The sequence below is a fragment of the Trachypithecus francoisi genome, unplaced genomic scaffold, assembly GCF_009764315.1.
Source record: "Trachypithecus francoisi isolate TF-2019V2 unplaced genomic scaffold, Tfra_2.0 Lachesis_group12, whole genome shotgun sequence".
In the NCBI taxonomy this organism is placed as follows: domain Eukaryota; kingdom Metazoa; phylum Chordata; class Mammalia; order Primates; family Cercopithecidae; genus Trachypithecus; species Trachypithecus francoisi.
Window position 1 is genome coordinate 104,364,341 of NW_022681457.1, and position 16,578 is coordinate 104,380,918.

At 50.3% G+C, this 16,578-nt stretch overlaps 1 protein-coding gene across 1 annotated transcript; it reads right to left on the reverse strand.

The window, feature by feature from the left end:
- Positions 1 to 646: 646 nt before the first annotated feature.
- On the reverse strand, positions 647 to 3,223 carry FAM43B (family with sequence similarity 43 member B). Its single transcript, XM_033229348.1, has one exon. It carries the CDS (start codon positions 2,692 to 2,694, stop codon positions 1,705 to 1,707), a length of 990 nt encoding a protein of 329 aa, XP_033085239.1. The 5' UTR covers positions 2,695 to 3,223; the 3' UTR covers positions 647 to 1,704.
- Positions 3,224 to 16,578: the final 13,355 nt, after the last annotated feature.

A 16,578-nucleotide genomic window follows, 5' to 3' on the forward strand; every position in this document is an offset into this window, starting at 1 on the left:
CATTATGATTACTGGCAATGGCAGAGGCCACTCTTTTGGGTTCTGGATAACTCTGGGATCAGTGCCCAGCTCAGCACAGGAATAAAGAAGATACCCAGCTGAAGTGTCACGCTGCCACAGGGTCTGGACAGGTTTCTCCAGAGCCTCTGAAAGAAAACTGGGCTGCCCACCCCATTCTCTTACAACCTGCTCTGCACTCATCCCTGAAGGCACACACACAGTCTATACGATCTGCTCTGACATACACATGAACCTTCTCAGAGATACGAATACATGCTTATGAGAAGCCCCCAACCAGTGCTCCCTCCCTGACAAATGTTCCAGACACCTGCATCTGAGTGCCCAGGCATACAGACATTCTGGGAGGCTGAGACAGACAGCCGACGTCCCTCCAGGGAGCCTGGCGCACGTGATTTTCAGACAAGGCAGAAGTTACTGCCTCTTCCTCCAATATTAAGGAACAGCTTCTTGGCAGCAGTCCCCAGCCCCCGTCCTAATCCTGAGGTTGGCTCGAGCTGCTCAGAAGAGCTACTTTCAGGGTTCTAATGGTAACCAGGGGGAACTACACAGGCTCACCTGTGGCTTATCTGTCCCTCAATCCATTTTTTCACCCCCAGCAGGCCTGGCATTAAACACAACACAGGAGTAGTGACAGGGCTGAAAAAGCAGGTCCACTTTATTTACAATGATCAGTGACACATAGATCTCTGGGCTTTTTGTGGTCTCGCGGAGACACCTGGGCAGGGCGGGGGGCCCACTCCCTTGGTTGGGTTAACACACCCTCCTTCGTCATCCTGCTGGGAGAATCCGCTGCTGTCAGGACCCACCTGCTGTGACTAGCCTCGACTTGGGAGTATCTCTGCTGTGTCTACTTTCTAGGTAGTCAGTGTCCCCAAGCACCTGCCAAAGGTTCTCCTTACCTCCTTTGGAAGCCCCATCTTGGTCCTGGTTGCAGGGCACCTAGGAGGGGACCACATACATCCGTCTGCAGAGATGGGACGGGCAAGGAATCCCGCGGGGGTGCCTGGGCAGAGGCGTGGGCAGTGGCCTGGTGCAGGGCTGTTACCTGACCTAACCTGTTGTTTGAACGTCGGTGGGACTGTCTCAGTGTTCTCCAGAGGCAGAGCAGTGAAGTTCCAAGAGTCCTCCAAGGCGTAAAGAGGCGGGGCTTGGGCCTGCGAATTCCTCCGTGTGTATGGCAGTGGATTCTGCCCACCACTGGCCCAGCCCCAATTCTCCCAGACCGCTAGATTCTTCCCCTACACGAATGCCTCTCCAGGGTCATTTATTTTTTTTTTTTCACAGGGAAGAAAGCTAGAGGGACCAAGGGCAGGGTCACTGCCTCCACCCTGCCCAGGGTCCAAACCCACCCTCCTGATTTCTGGAAACTTCCTCCCTTGAGAGGATGTTTTGGGAGGGAATGAGGCGGTCTGTGGGCAAAGAGACTGGGTGTAAAGCATAGGGGGCGGGTCCACAATGGCAGGCCCGGGAAACTCCGGGTGTGGGGAGAGATGAACACCCCCCAATAACGAAGGGCGTATCAGGCATCACCCTGAGCCAAAATGAGGCGGCGGGGAGGACAACACGGAGACCACTGGGGAGACACGGGCCGGGAGCCGGGGCAGCCGAAGCGGGCAGGGCCGGGGTTGGAGGCTGTGAGTCTGGCGGGCCGGGCCTGGGGCCGCGAGTCCTGTCCTTAGGCTCTCAGCGCGCCTGGCCCGCCCGCTCCCTGGGGCCGGCCTTCCAGCGGCGGGGCTGAGCGGGCGGTGGGGGCGCCGGGACGCCCCGCAGGCTGCACGTCCTCAGCTCCCGGGCCAGGCTGAGCACCTCCGGCCGCTCGTGCTGGGGGGCTCCTCCCTCTCGCTCCTCCGCGTCGTCCTCCTCCTCCTCTTCGTCCTCCTCCTGGATGCTGCTAAGGCGCGGCGCCCCGCGGCTGCGTTCGCTCGGCGGCGGCCGGTAGGCGCACTTGGCATTGAGCAGGCGGCGCAGCGGGGCGCGGGGCACCGAGGCGGCGGCGCCCCCCGCGCGGAGATGCTGCTGGCGCACGTGGCGCGCATCGCTCTGGCGCTGCAGGCGCTTGAAGTCGCTGAAGGCCGCCAGCGCGGTCTGGCGTAGCAGGCGGGCCAGGGCGCGCGCCTTGTGCGCCCGCGCCAGCAGCACAGCGTGGCAGCGCAGCACCACGGCCTTGTGGCGCGCCTGGTGGCGGTAGACCCAGGCAAAGACGCGCGGGTGGCGCCCGTCCGCCGTGCAGTAGGTGATGCGCGGCAGCAGGTAGGCGTGCGCCGGCCTGCGGCCCCCCGAACCCCCGGCGGCGCCGCGCTCGCACGGCTGCATGCGGATGCCGTGCGGCCCCAGCGTCAGCTTCATCTTGGTGCCCCCGCCCGGCCCGCAGCGAGCCCAGATCTTGCCCACGGCGTCGTCGGTGCAGCCGTCGCCCTTGGCGTGCAGGGTGACGGCGTTGCCCAGATACCACACGGTGTAGGTCGGGTCCTCCTTGTTGAGCTCCACTTTCTGGCGCCGGCTGCGGAACACGCGGCCCAGGCGCTCCAGCGGCCAGTCGGGCAGCAGGTCCGGGCAGGAGCGCAGGAAGCTGGAGAGCAGCGAAGTGTAGGTGAGCCCCGGACTCAGGCTCTTCGCCTTGCACTTGGCCTCGTCCTCCACCAGCACGAATTTGTTACGTCTCCAGGGCAGCATCGCGGCGGCGGCCAGAAGGGCTGGGGGCGCGGGGAGCTCACCGGCGTCCTGTCAGGAGGCCGCGGGAGGGAAGGCGCGCAGAAGTCCACAGCCCTGGAGTCGCGAGAAGCTGGGCAGCGCCGGAGACAGTCGGTGCCCGGAGATGCCCAGTGCCAGGCAGGGCAAGCTTCGCAGATGCCCGGTGCCCAGCCGGGCCGGCAGCCGAGGTGCCGGACGGCGGCCGAGTGGCTGGGAACAGCTTTTCCCGGGAGTGGCTCCAGCCGTCTGGGAAGCGAGAGGGGCCGGGGCTGGGGGTGGACTGGGCTGGACGCCCCCCAAGCCCAAACAGTGGGATTTCCGCCGTCCCTGCCGCCGCAATTTGGGTCGCCGGAGCCTCTGGCGGCTGCTCGGTGGGGCAGACCGAGAGCGCGGCTGCGGTGGGGACTCCTTCAGGCGTCGCGGCTCCACCTCCCCCGGCTGCCTACATCACCGGGCGGGACCGCTAGCTCTCTTGTCCCCTCCCCTTGCCCTCTTCTCCCCTCCCCCCGCGCAGGCTCGCGCTGCCCGGGACCCTGCACAGGCGCGGTGGAACGGGTTTAATCATTATTAGTGGAGGGGTGGGGTAGAGAGGGCTGTTAAATACTAGGAATCCCCTGAAATATACATGAGGGCTTTGTCCATGCTAATTTATTTGGCCTCGCTACTGGCCTCCAAGCTCCCCTTGGCGCATTCGGGAACCCCCGCACCCCAAGATTCCTGCTGTCCCTCACCCACAGCGTGTCATTACCCCCATTCCTGGGAGTGGGAGTTAGGGTGAGTTCCTGAAGGGGCCGGCCCTGGCGCACTTTGCCTGGTCTGCACAGCACAAAGCCAGCCGAGGTGGCCGAGCAGTGCAGTGGAAAAGTACTGTCGCTTGGTGAAGCTTTCTCCCAGGTTCCTCCAAGGTCGTGGGCTAGACCGCTGGGCCTGAGCTGAGAGACCTGGCCACTGCTCCAGTGGCGGGCAGTGCCCCTCGCCTGGCCTGAAGCAGGGAGGGTACTCTTTGAAGGTGGGGGAAACTTTCAGAACAGGGTCTGTGGTAATTGCAGTTGAAAAGCTCCTTCTGGCTAAAGGGCAGCCCCTGGGCTCTGCGAAGATGAAATCAGCTCCTGTTTGTGAACTCCTGTGAGTTCCCAGGGGTTCAGCATTCATTATCTCATTTAATTCTTGGAACAAGGCCAGGCTCAGTTAAATGACTGGCCCAAGGTCTTCAGGCTGGTAGGAGGTAAAACTAGGGCTTCACTCAGGCCTGGGTGACCCAGGGACTGCCCCTAACCATCCATCCTCCCCTGGGACCTCCTAATGAGAAGTGATGAGCACCTGCTAGGGAGGAAGTTCTGGAATTCTGAGAGACAGTTGTTCATGGGTATGGGGACATAGCTCCCTCTTTCAAGATTGGTTAAGCCACAAACTCCCTAGAACTCCCGGACTGCGCTCATGTGGGCCCAGGAGTCTTGTTGGCTTGGGCTCTCACAGAGCCAACACTCAAGCTCTTTCCTTGGCTTCTGAACAGGTCATCTGGGGTGGTGTCCAGGTCAGGAGTGAACCCAGGTCTGGGCTGGAGCTGAATTGAGAGCTTGGGCTGGGCCAAGCCAAACCACATGACCTCCAAGAGTGGGAGCAGTGGGAAGATTTGGGAAGATGGTGTGCGCTATCTCGGCTAGCAACATCATGCCAGTAGGTAGGAGTGGTGAGTGGCTGGGGTCAGAATCCCCGGGGGAATATAAGTAAAATAACAAATCATGACAAGAAAATAATATGTAAATAAAGAATAGGAAATTACTCTGAATTGCAGTATCTTTGGAGGGTGACTCCCAGATGATCTGGTCGACTGTAGCCTCGTTCATTTTCCGTATGGCAATAGCTTTATCACCTTTTGCTGATTATAAAAGGAATATGTGCATGTGGTAAAAATTCACAGAAGGACGTGAAAGTAAGTCTACTATTCCCCACCCCGCAGATGTGGCCTTATTTTCCAGGGGGAGAGAACAGGTTCTGAGAAGCCAGTGATCATTGCAGTGCTTTTCATGGCGCCACATTTGTCTCCTGGGCCAATGGAGACATTAACTCAACCAAATTCCTTTATAGGAGGGAATGCATGTGGTTTTGACCTGAAAGTCAGTTCACTGTAAAATTCTGCCATGTCCTTCCTTGAGTCTCCTAGGGCCGTTCTCTGGACCTTGTCACTGGGGGTTCCCTCTCTCCGCTGGCAGTGGGCTGGTGGGAGTGCTCAGAAGCAGTCTCAGCTTGCAAGCCTGAGAAAACTGCAAGCTTTCTTTTTTTTATTTTGAGACAGGGTCTTGCTGTCTCCCAGGCTGGAGTGCAGAGATCACTGCTCACTGCAGCTTAACCTCCCGGGTCCAAGCTATCTTCCCATGTCAGCCTCTTGAGTAGCTGGGACCACAGGCATGCACCACCATGGCTGGCTAGTTTTTAAAATTTTTCTGTAGAGGCCAGCCATGATGGTTTAAGCCTTCAATTCCAGCACTCTGGGAGGCCAAGGCGGACGGATCACCGGAGGTCGGGAGTTTGAGAACAGACTGATCAACATGGTGAAACCCCATCTCTACTAAAAATACAAAATTAGCCGGGCATGGCGGTGCATGCCTGTAATCCCAGCTACTCGGGAGGCTGAGGCAGGACAATCTCTTGAACCCGGGAGGCGGAGGTTGCGGTGAGCCGAGATCGCGGCATTGCACTCCAGCCTGGACAGCAAGAGCGAAACAATGTCTCAAAAAAAAAAAAAAAAAAATTCTGTAGAAACAGGTTCTATGTTGCCCAGGCTTATCTCAAACTCCTGGACTCAAGCGAACCTCCCACCTCAGCCTTTTGTATGGCTAGGATTATAGGTATGGCTACCAGGTCTGGCTGAACTCCAGCTGTTGATGGAAGGAAGGTGTAACCAGCCCCTTAGGCTTGCTAGAATTAACATATAAAGACACAGGAAATGTAATTAACAGGAAATGTAATTAAATGTGTTTCAGAGACAACAATTTTTTTTTTTTTGAGACAGCGTCTCACTTTGTCACCCAGGCTGGACTGCAGTGGTGCTATCTCGGCTCACTGCAACCGCTGTTTCCCGTTCTCAAGCCATTCTCATGCCTCAGCCACCCAAGCAGCTTGGATTATAGGCATGCGCCACCACACCCAGCTAACTTTTGTATTTTTAGTAGAGACGGGGTTTCACCATGTTGGCCAGGCTGGTCTTGAACTCCTGGCCTCAAGTGATCCACCTGTCTCAGCCTCCCAAAGTGCTGGGATTACAGGTGTGGGCCACCACACCTGGCCAAAAACAGCACTGTAAAGTCTAAGTATGTCCAAGTATTGCATGTATCTGGCAACCCTAAGCCTCCTGCCTACCAGCGGGCGAGAGATCAAGTGGCCACAGGTACATGTGTGCTGCACGCTGAGGGTCTCTACTCACTCCGAGCCTGCCCCACTTTCCTTAATTCTGGTGGTGTGACTTCTATTCCCATTGTTCCTTGGAAAAATTCTCAGGGAATGGGGAGGGTGTCACCTGGGACTGTGAGACCACAGGAAACCCAGTAGTCTGTTTTTATGTTACAATCCCTTGACCTCAAAGCAAGCTTGGTCTTGGGCATTCTGTTCTTCCTCTAACCTTTTTCCTGTAAGAGCAGTGGTCCCCAGCATTTTTGGTACTAGGGACCAGTTTCATGCAAGACAATTTTTCCATGGAGGGGAGGGGGATGGTTTCAGGATGAAACTGTTCTACCTCAGATCATCAGGCATTAGTTCAATCCTTTTTTCTTTTGTTTGTTTTTGAGATGGAGTCTTGCTCTGTCACCCAGACTGGAGTGCAGTGGCACGATCTTGGCTCACTGCAAATTCTGCCTCCTGGGTTCAAGTGATTCTCGTATCTCAGCCTCCCGAGTAGCTGGGATTACAGGCACAAATCACCACACCGGCTAATTTTGTATTTTTAGTAGAAACAGGGTTTCACCACGTTAGCCAGGCTGGTCTCAAACTCCTGACCTCAGGTAATCCACCTGCCTCGGCCTCCCAAAGTGCTGGGATTACAGGCGTGAGCCACCGCACTCGATCATCAGGCATTAGATTCTCATAAGGAACATGCAACCTAGGTCTCTTGCATGTGCAGTTCACAGTAGGGTTCATGCTCCTATGAGAATCTGATGCTGCTGCTGATCTGACTGGAGGTGGCGCTCAGGCAGTAATGTTCGTTTGCCTGTCACTCACCTCCTGCTGTGCATCCCAGTTCCTAACTGGTTACGAACTGGTACCAGTCGGCAGCCCAGGGGTTGGAGACCCCTGGTATAGAGGGCTCAGCTGCCCTCTAGGCTTCCACCATCCTTTCTATTTAGATGTCGTGAAAAGCTGACCTGGTCCCAGGCGTGGAGGCCAAACTCATCATGAATGGGACCAGGGCTGCCTTCTCTGTTAAGCTTTCTCTTTACTCCTTTCCTTGGTAAGAGCGCCTAGACTGGCACCAAGTTGTCACTACTTCATAGACTGGCATGCAGTTGGATCTTTTCTCTTTTTTCAAACATCGATACCATATTTATGCTAATATTAATTTAAAAAGCCAAATACCTGGCTTATAGTAGGCTTATAATTTAAAGCAAATCAATCCCTTACCCCATTCTTTTTTAGTCCCAATTCCCACTTCCAAAGACAACCACTCTTCTACACATTTTATTTTTTTTATTTTTTGAGATGGAGTCTGGCTCTGTCACCCAGGCTGAAGTGCAGTGGTGTGATCTCAGCTCACTGCAACCTCTGCCTCCCAGGTTCAAGCAATTCTCCTGCCTCAGCCTCCCAAGTAGCTGGGACTACAGGCGCTTGCCACCACGCCCAGCTAATTTTTGTATTTTTAGTAGAAATGGGGTTTCACTATGTTGGCTAGGCTGGTCTCAAACTCCTGACCTCAAGTGATCCGCCCGCCTTGGCCTCCCAAACTGCTGGGATTACAGGCGTGAGCCACTGCACCGGGCTCTTCTATACATTTTAGATGGCATTTCTGTCATATGCCTCCATCTCTCTGACCCTTCTAATTCAGACATTTCAGTTTTTAAATTCTTATATATTGTCTCCCTGTTACAGAAGATGAGGAATATTGTCCTTTTATCCACCCCATCACACAGTTTTCCTCCTCCCTCCCTCCCAGTTGAGTTAGAACATTTTATTGTTTCTGCTGCACGAATATTCAGGGTTTAATTGTTATAACTATGTAAATATTGTTCAGAGCTGAGCCTTAAAGTGTGCCATGATTCCACTTACTTCCCTTGTTGGACAACTTTTTTGTTTTTTTCAGAAGTTAAGACTTGCCTCATTTTTTAAGAAAAAATCTTTCTTGCTGGGCACGGTGACTTGTGCCTGTAATCTCAGCACTCTGAGGCTGAGGCGGGTGGATCACGAGGTCAGGAGATCAAGACCATTCTGGCTAATACGGTGAAACCCCATCTCTACTAAAAATACAAGAAAAAATTAGCCGGGCATGGTGGCGGGAGCCTGTAGTCACAGCTACTCTGGAGGCTGAGGCAGGAGAATGGCGTGAACCCGGGAAGTGCAGCTTGCAGTGAGCCGACATTGCGCCACTGCACTCCAGCCTGGGTGACAGAGTGAGACTCCGTCTCAAAAACAAAAGACAAAAAACAAAAAACAAACAAAAAAAAACTTCCTCGTGTACCTATCACTAATTTATCCTCTACTTCTCCAATGGAACAGTAAAACTCCTCTTGACCTGGTTGAACATACCAGGTGATTTTTCCAGTTCTTTGTGTTTCTTAGGGACATCCCTCTTAGAGGAATCCTCTTTGGGCTCCCACCTGGAATGCAGAGACCTGTGGAGCTACTGTCCTGGGACCTTACACTACTATTATCCTGGGAGTTTCCTTTGCTTCTTTCCTATGTTGGATCCTGCTTTCTGGATCCCTTGGTTTTTGTTGTTATTTTCTTGTTTTGACAGAGCATATATTCTACTAACTTTGATTGATAGTGTGCCTTGGTGTCTGTGTTAGTTCATTCTCTCATTGTTATTAAAAAATACCCGAGACTGGGTAACTTATAAAAGGTTTAATTGACTTGGTTCTGCAGGCTATACAGGATGCACAGTGGCTTCTACTTCTGGGGAGGCCTCAGGAAACTTACAATCATGGCAGAAGGCGAAGGGAGAACCGGGTGTCACATGGAGCAGGAGGAAGAGAGACGGAGGGGAGGTGCTATACACTTTTAAACAATCAGATCTCACAAGAATTCACTATTGTAACACAGTACTAAAGGGAAAGCTGCCTCCATGATCCAATCACCTCCCACTGGGCCCCACCTCCAACGCTAGGGATTAAAGTGCTACATGAGATTCGGGCAGGGACATAGATCCAAACCATATCAGTGTCAAATTCTACAGTAGAGATACATTTCCCTGAGAATTTTGAAGACATGATCCATGGTTGCTGTTGAAAAGTCAAATGACAATCTGATACCCTATCCTGTGCGTATGGCTTGATTTTTCCCTCTGGAAGTTTTCAGGATCTTCCAGAGGCCTAAAGTTTCACAATGATGTGCATTTTCTGTGGGCACTTGGTGGGCCTTTTATTCTGGAAATAAATCTCTTTTAATTTGGAAATCAATTTTGGGGAAATTTCTGTGGGTGCTAGTTTCCTCTTTCCATTTTCTTTTTTGTTTTTTGTTTTCTTTCCAGATCTATTTTAGTTCAATCTCTAATTTTCCAAAGTGTTCTTTGCAATTTTCCATTTTAAAAAATGTTTTTTTCTATTTCCTGGGACATTACTTCAACTTTATCATCCAACTTTTCTATCAGATTTTTAAAAGTCCTTCTCCTCACAGATCTTCGCTTCTAAGAGCAATTTCTTGTTTTTTTTTTTTTTTTTTTTTTTTTTTCTATAGCATCTTATTCTCGTTTCGTGGACATAATATTCTCTCTTGTGTCTCTAAGAATGTTAATTGTGGTTGCTTTTTGAAATTTTTTATCTTTCAATTGTGGTAACATACACATAACATGAAACTGACCATCTTAACCATTTTTAAGTGTACAGTACAGTATTGTTAAGCCTATTTGTATTATTATACAACCAACCTCTAAAACTTTTTCATCTTGGAAAACTGAAACTTTATATCCATTGAACAACAACTCCTCATTTCCAGCTCTCTGTAGCCCCTGGCAACCACCATTCTACTTTACATTTCTATGGATTTGGCTACTCTAGATGCCTCATGTAAAGGGATCATGGAGTTTTGATCTTTTTGTGACTGGCTTATTTCACTTAGCATGTCTTCATATGTATCAGAATTTCCTTTCTTTTTGTGGCAGAATAATATTACATTGTCTGTGTACATCACATTTTGTATATCCATTTATCTGTTGATGGACACTTGAGTTGCTTCAATCTTTTGGCTATTGTGAATAATGCTGCTGTGAACATGTGTGTGTAAATATCTTTTTGAGTGCGGGCGCGATGGCTCACGCCTGTAATCCCAGCACTTTGGGAGGCTGAGGCAGATCACCTGAGGTCTGGAGTTCGAGACCAGCCTGGCCAACATGGTGAAACCCCGTCTCTACTAAACATACAAAAAATTAGCTGGGCGTGGTGGCGAATGCCTGTAATCCCAGCTACTCTGGAAGCTGAGGCAGGAGAATCGCTTGAACCCGGTGGGGTGGAGGTTGCAGTGAGCTGAGATTGTGCCATTGCATTCTAGCCTGGGCAACAAGAGCAAAACTCTGTTTCAAAAAAAATAAAAAATAAAAAAATCTTTTTGAGACCCTGCTTTCAATTGTTTTGGATATCTATCCAGAAGTAGCACTGCCAGATCATATAATTCTATTTTTACTTTTTTGAGGAACCACTACTGTTTTCCATAGCAGGTATACCACTTTACATTTCCGCCAACAGTGTATAAGGGATCAAATTTCTTCATATCTCTGTACGCTTTAAGAAGTTGTCTGATGGGTGTGAGGTGACATCTCATTGTGGTTTTTGATTTTGTACTTCCCTAATGACTAGTGATGTTGAGCATCTTTCACATTCTTGTTAGCTATTGTATATCTGTCTTATTTGGAGAAATGTCTATTCAAGTCATTTGCCCATTTTGAAATTGGGTTGTTTGTATTGAGTTCTTTATATATTCTGGATATTAATCCCTTATGAGAGGTATGATTTGTAAATATTTTCCTTTTTTTTTTTTTTGAAATGGGGTTTTGCTCTATTGCCCAGGCTGGAGTGCAGTGGTATGATCTTGGCTCACTGTCATCTCTGCCTCCCAGGTTCAAGCGATTCTTCTGCCTCAGCCTCCTGAGTAGCTGTGATTACAGCTGCCTGCTACCATGCCTGGCTGATTTTGTATTCTTAGTAGAGATGAGGTTTTGCCATGTTGGCCAGGCTGGTCTTGAACTCCTGACCTCAGGTGATCTGCCTGCCTTGGCCTCCCAAAGTGCTGGGATTACAGGTATGAGCCACCGTGCCCGGCCTCTTTCAGCAATGTTTTGTTTTCTGGTGTACAAGTCTTTCACCTCATTGGTGAAATTTATTCCTAAGTATTTTATTCCTTTTGATGTTATTGTAAATGGAATTGTTTTCTTAATTTCCTTTTCAGATTGTTCATTGTTAATGCATGGAAGTCCAACTGATGCTGGATGCTGAATTAATGTATTAGTACTGCAAGTCTTTTTGGTGGAATAGTTAGGGTTTTCTAGGGATAGTTGTTTTGTTTTTGAGACAGGGTCTCACTTTGGTGCTTAGGCTGGAGTGCAGTGGCAGGATCATAGCTCACTGCAGCCTTGATCTCTCAGGTTCAAGTGATCTTCCTGTCTCAGCCTCCTGGGTAGCTGGGACTACAGATGCCTGCCATCTGCCCAGCAAATTTTGTTGAATTTTTGGGAGAGATGAGCTCTCAAGCTCTTGCTGTGTTGCCCTCCCACTCCTAAGCTCAAGTGATCCTCCTGTCTTGGCCTCCCAAAGTGCTGGAATTACAGGCATGAGCCACTGCACCCAGGCTATAGTTGTTTTTAAAAGTCTTCTTCAGTTTCCTGCATTGATCTGCTACCTGAGTTCCTTTCTCCTGTTTAAAAAGAAGTTAGGCCAGGTGTGGTGGCTCACGCCCTGTAATCCCAGCACTTTGGGGGGCCAAGGCGAGTGGATCACCTGGGTCAGGAATTCGAGACCAGCCAGGCCAACATGGCAAAACCCCCGTCTCTACTAAAAAATACAAAAATTAGCCTGGCATGGTGGCATGTGCCTATAATCCCAGTTACTTGGGAGGCTGAGGCAGGAGAATCACTTGAACCGGGGAGGCGGAGGTTGCAGTGAGCCGATATTGTGCCACTGCACTGCTGCCTGGGCAATAGAGTGAGACTGTCTCAAAAAAAAAAAAAAAAAAAAATTAGTTTAGGCCGGGCGCGGTGGCTCAAGCCTGTAATCCCAGCACTTTGGGAGGCCGAGACGGGCGGATCACGAGGTCAGGAGATCAAGACCACCCTGGCTAACACGGTGAAACCCCGTCTCTACTAAAAAATACAAAAATTAGCCTGGCATGGTGGCATGTGCCTATAATCCCAGTTACTTGGGAGGCTGAGGCAGGAGAATGGCGTAAACCCGGGAGGCGGAGCTTGCAGTGAGCTGAGATCCGGCCACTGCACTCCAGCCTGGGCGACAGAGCGAAACTCCGTCTCAACAAAAAAAAAAAAAAAAAAAAAAAAAAAAAAAAAAATTAGTTTAAAAATGTAAATGTCTGAATCTTATGTTTGCAGCTTTCCTCTAATGTTTGGTATTAGTGTTATCCAGTCCTAAGCTGAGAGGCACAAAAGCTGATTGGAAGCTCCTTATGTGTGAGGGCCAGGGAGCGGAGGGAAGGACAGGGTTTACCATACGTGAGTGTCATTTTCTGTTGACAACTGAGCCATTTGTAAGGAAACCGAGAGTTGCGATCACTGTTCCCAGAGAACACTCCTCGAGTCTCCTGCTCTCATGGAGCGGGTGTGTCAGTCTGGCTGTCCCCATACTGGGAGTGCACTGAAGATGGGCCCAGGGGGTCTCATTGATCTATCAATGCTGTGTTCAGGATCACAGCTCCCTCAACCTTGGCTGTGCCTGGGGGCTTCAGTCTAGCACTCATTGATTCAGTCCCTCAGAGGGTAAAGCTCTGGTGCAGCTTCTGATGTGGAGGGCAAAGTGGCCATCTCCATGCTGCTCCGGATCCTGGAGGGTAGCTGGGGCTCTCACTGCGGACTTTCAACGGGTCCTCCCTTCTCACCACCCGCGCCCTCATCACCAGAAATGTCTGCTGCTTGGAATTCCTGGGTGTACAGGCTCCTCCGCACGATGCGGCTGGGCTGGTTCTCGTTGGGTTGCAGTCTTCTCCCCTCTGCTGAGCTTTTGCCCCTTGTCTTTCATCCTCCAAAGTGTCGCCGCCACCTCTCAGCTGCTGCCACCTCTCATTTGTTTCTTGTCACTTAGGTCACTGTCGTTCCTTCCTGTTTTAGTGAGGCTTGGGGAAGAGATGGGGAATTCATCTCAATTTTCCACGTCTAATGAGGAGGTTCTCCTTGGTAGTTTTCTGGTGGTTCATATTGTGCTCAGGATTCACGTATCCTACTTACAAAGACTTGATTGCATTATCACTTGCTTCTGGAAACGTAAAAGTACCTCCATGTTGTAGTGTTAGGATAGGTGCAGGTTTTCCCTCAGGTCCTCATGGTTCCTGGCTCATGATGCTATAACCCTTGTTACAGTCTTTTGTCATAATGTTGGGTGCTTTAGGCCTCAGGGGCAGGGCTCAGGAAACAGAACCTCAAAGACCTTCTTCCACCTCCTTTCACCTGCTCCAAGGCAGGACTCTGCTTTTCCCACCCACTTTTCTAAAGACTCTCATTCCAGAGAGGGTCCCACCCCATACCCTGGAGGCCAATCACATTTTGACAACGTTGTCATAAAAACCCAAGGGGCAGATCACTTGAGGTCAGGAGTTCAAGACCAGCCTGGCCAACATGGTAAAACTCCGTCTCTACTAAAAATACAAAAATTAGCCAGGCATGGTGGCAGCCTCCTGTAACCTGGGAGGTTGAAGAAGGAGAATTGCTTGAACCCAGGAGGCAGAGGTTGCAGCAAGCTGACTAGCCCCTCTCTTTAAAGGACAAGGGCTTGGCCGGGCGTGGTGGCTTGCGCCTGTAATCCCAGCACTTTGGGAGGCTGAACCTCCCGCTTGAGGTTGGGAATTTGAGACTAGTCTGACCAACATGGTAAAACCCTGTCTCTACTGAAAATACAAAAATTAGCTGGGCATGGTGGCGTACGCCTGTAGTTCCAGCTAGTTGGGAGGCTGAGGCAGGAGAATTGCTTGAACCCAGGAGGCAGAGGTTGCAGTGAGCTGAGATCGCACCACTGCACTTCAGCCTGGGAGACAGAGAAAGTCTCTATCTCAAAAAACAACAAAAATAAAAAAACCCAAGAGGACCAGGTTCAGGAGCTTCCGGATAGCTGAACACATGGAGGTTCCTGGAGGGTGGTGCGTCCACGAGAGGCATGGAAGCTTCATGTCCCTTCCCTATGCATCCATGCTCCTCACCCTATGCATCTCTTCATCTGTCTCCTTGCAACATCATTTATAGTAAGTCAGTACATGGTAAGTGCTTCCCTGAATTCTGTGAGCTGTGCCAGCAAATTAACTGAACCCAAAGTGGGGGTTGTGGGAATCCTGGTCAAAAGTTCTGGAGACCCAGAATTGCAGCTGGGATCTGCAGTGGGGAGGGGGAGGCCTGTCTTGGGGACTGAGCCCTCAACCTGTGGGATCTGATTCTATCTACCTGTGGAATCCGGTAGTGTCAGAATTTAATTGAACACTCAGTTTGTGTCCGCTGCTTGGTGTATGGTGGAAAACCTGCCCACGTTTGGTCAGAGAAGTCTTCTGTGTTGATGACTGCTGTTGCAGTGGTGCGAGAGCAGAGGAAAAACACGCAAACACGCTTTGTGTTCTTCCCAAACAATGCCTATCAGTTGATAAATTTGTTCATATTTGTGTATTCACTCAGTTTTTTTTTCTGACAAATGAAAGGGGAAATTGAACTAATTGCCATAGTCCCTTGTGGTTTGTAAATTCGACCTACCATCTTAAGAATCTTTTTTTTTTTGGAAACAGGGTCTCACTCTGTCATCCAGGCTGGAGTGCAGTGGCTCGATCATGGCTCACCTCAGCCTTGAGGTTCCTGGGCTCAGGATTTCCTTCCACCTCAGTCTCCTGAGTTCCTGGGATTATAGGTGTATACCATCACGCCTGGCTAATTTTTTGTGTGTATTTTTTGGAGACAGGGTCTTGCCATGTTGTCCAGGCTGGTCTCAAACTCCTGGCCTCAAGCAGTCCTCCCACCTCAGCCTCCCAAAGTGCTGGGATTACAGGCATGAGCCACCAAACTTGACCAGGAATCATTTAAGTGGGTGCTGAGTTCAACACTAGACACTGGGGTGGGGGGCACATAAGAGATATGGAAGACATTGCTGTTGTGGCCAGACTACAAGATGGCACCCAGTGATTCTCACGTCCTGGTGTTCGTGCCTCTGTGTATTCTCCTCCCACAATGAATGGGGCTGACTAAGTAATGCATAAGACATTGTGGAAGTGTCACTGTGTGATTTCTGAAGGATGCTGTAGCTTCTGCTTTGTTCGCTCTTGGATTACTTGCTATGGCAGAAACCAGTGGCCATGTCATGAGGATACTCAGGCCATCCTATGGAGACATTGCAAGGAATTGAGGCCTCCTGCCAACAGGCAGCACCAAGTCAGCATCCCTGTGAGTGAGCATCTTGGAAGCGGACCCTCTAGCCCCAGTTCAGCCTCCAAATGACCACAGCCCCAGCTCGTGTGTAGACTGCAGCCTCCTGAGAGACACTGAGCCAGGGCCTGCAGCTAAGTTGCTTCTGACTTCCTAACCTATAGGAACTGTGAGATGATACATGAGTGTCATTAAGTTGCTAAGCTTTGGGACAGTTTATCTCTCAGCAGAAGATAAATACCATCCTAATCTGTCACACTGGTCCCCGAAACTCTGCAAGGTTGCTCTCTCCCTAGTTTCCTTGTGAGCTCGTTTCCAACAACATCTCTCTGCCCAAGCCATGCTAGGCTGGCTTCCTTCCAGTTTCTGTAATCCCTGAGTACCTTGTTGTCTTGGGTACTTTCCAGATGCTGTTCCCCCTTGTCCCCATCCTTCCTTCTCCCCATCTCTTCTTCTATTCATCTTTCAAGCCGATGATTAAGTGTCACTGCTCTAGGGAAAGTTTCCTGACCCCTCCTGACTTCCATGGGTCCTGCGCCTCAACATAAACCCTGCAAAGCATCTATCAGAATTAGAATCAGTTAACTATATGTGTGATCATGTATTTGGTGCCTCTCTCTTTCTGTTCCCAAGACTCTAACACGTAGAGGGCAGGGAATGCATCTATCTTCAACACTGCCAACTCCACAGTGGCCTGGACAGCATCTGGAACACAGTAGATACTCAAAAGATGTTGGCTGAATAGCTGAATGTGACCTGCTTCTGCCAGCTCCCCTCTGTTGTCATCACCTCCACTGCAAGAAAACAGCTGAGAGCAAGCTTGTCCAAGCCACGGCCCGAGGCCGCATGCGGCCCAGGATGGCTATGAATGCGGCCTAGCACAAATGCATACTTTCTTAAAACATGAATTTTTTGGCCATTTTAAAATTTTTTAGCTCTTCATCTATCATTAGTGTTGGTGTATTTTACTGGTGGCCCAAGACAGTTCTTCTTCCAGAATGGCCCAGGGAAGCCAAAAGATTGGACACCCCTGGCTTAGAGCAAACGCCTCACTGACAGCAGGTTAGTGTTATTCTTAAAGGACAGCACATATACTTTTATTACTTTTTAGA

Coding starts and splice junctions, on each gene's coding strand:
- FAM43B (XM_033229348.1), bottom strand. CDS start 2,694: ATGCTGCCCTGGAGACGTAACAAATTCGTGCTGGTGGAGGACGAGGCC.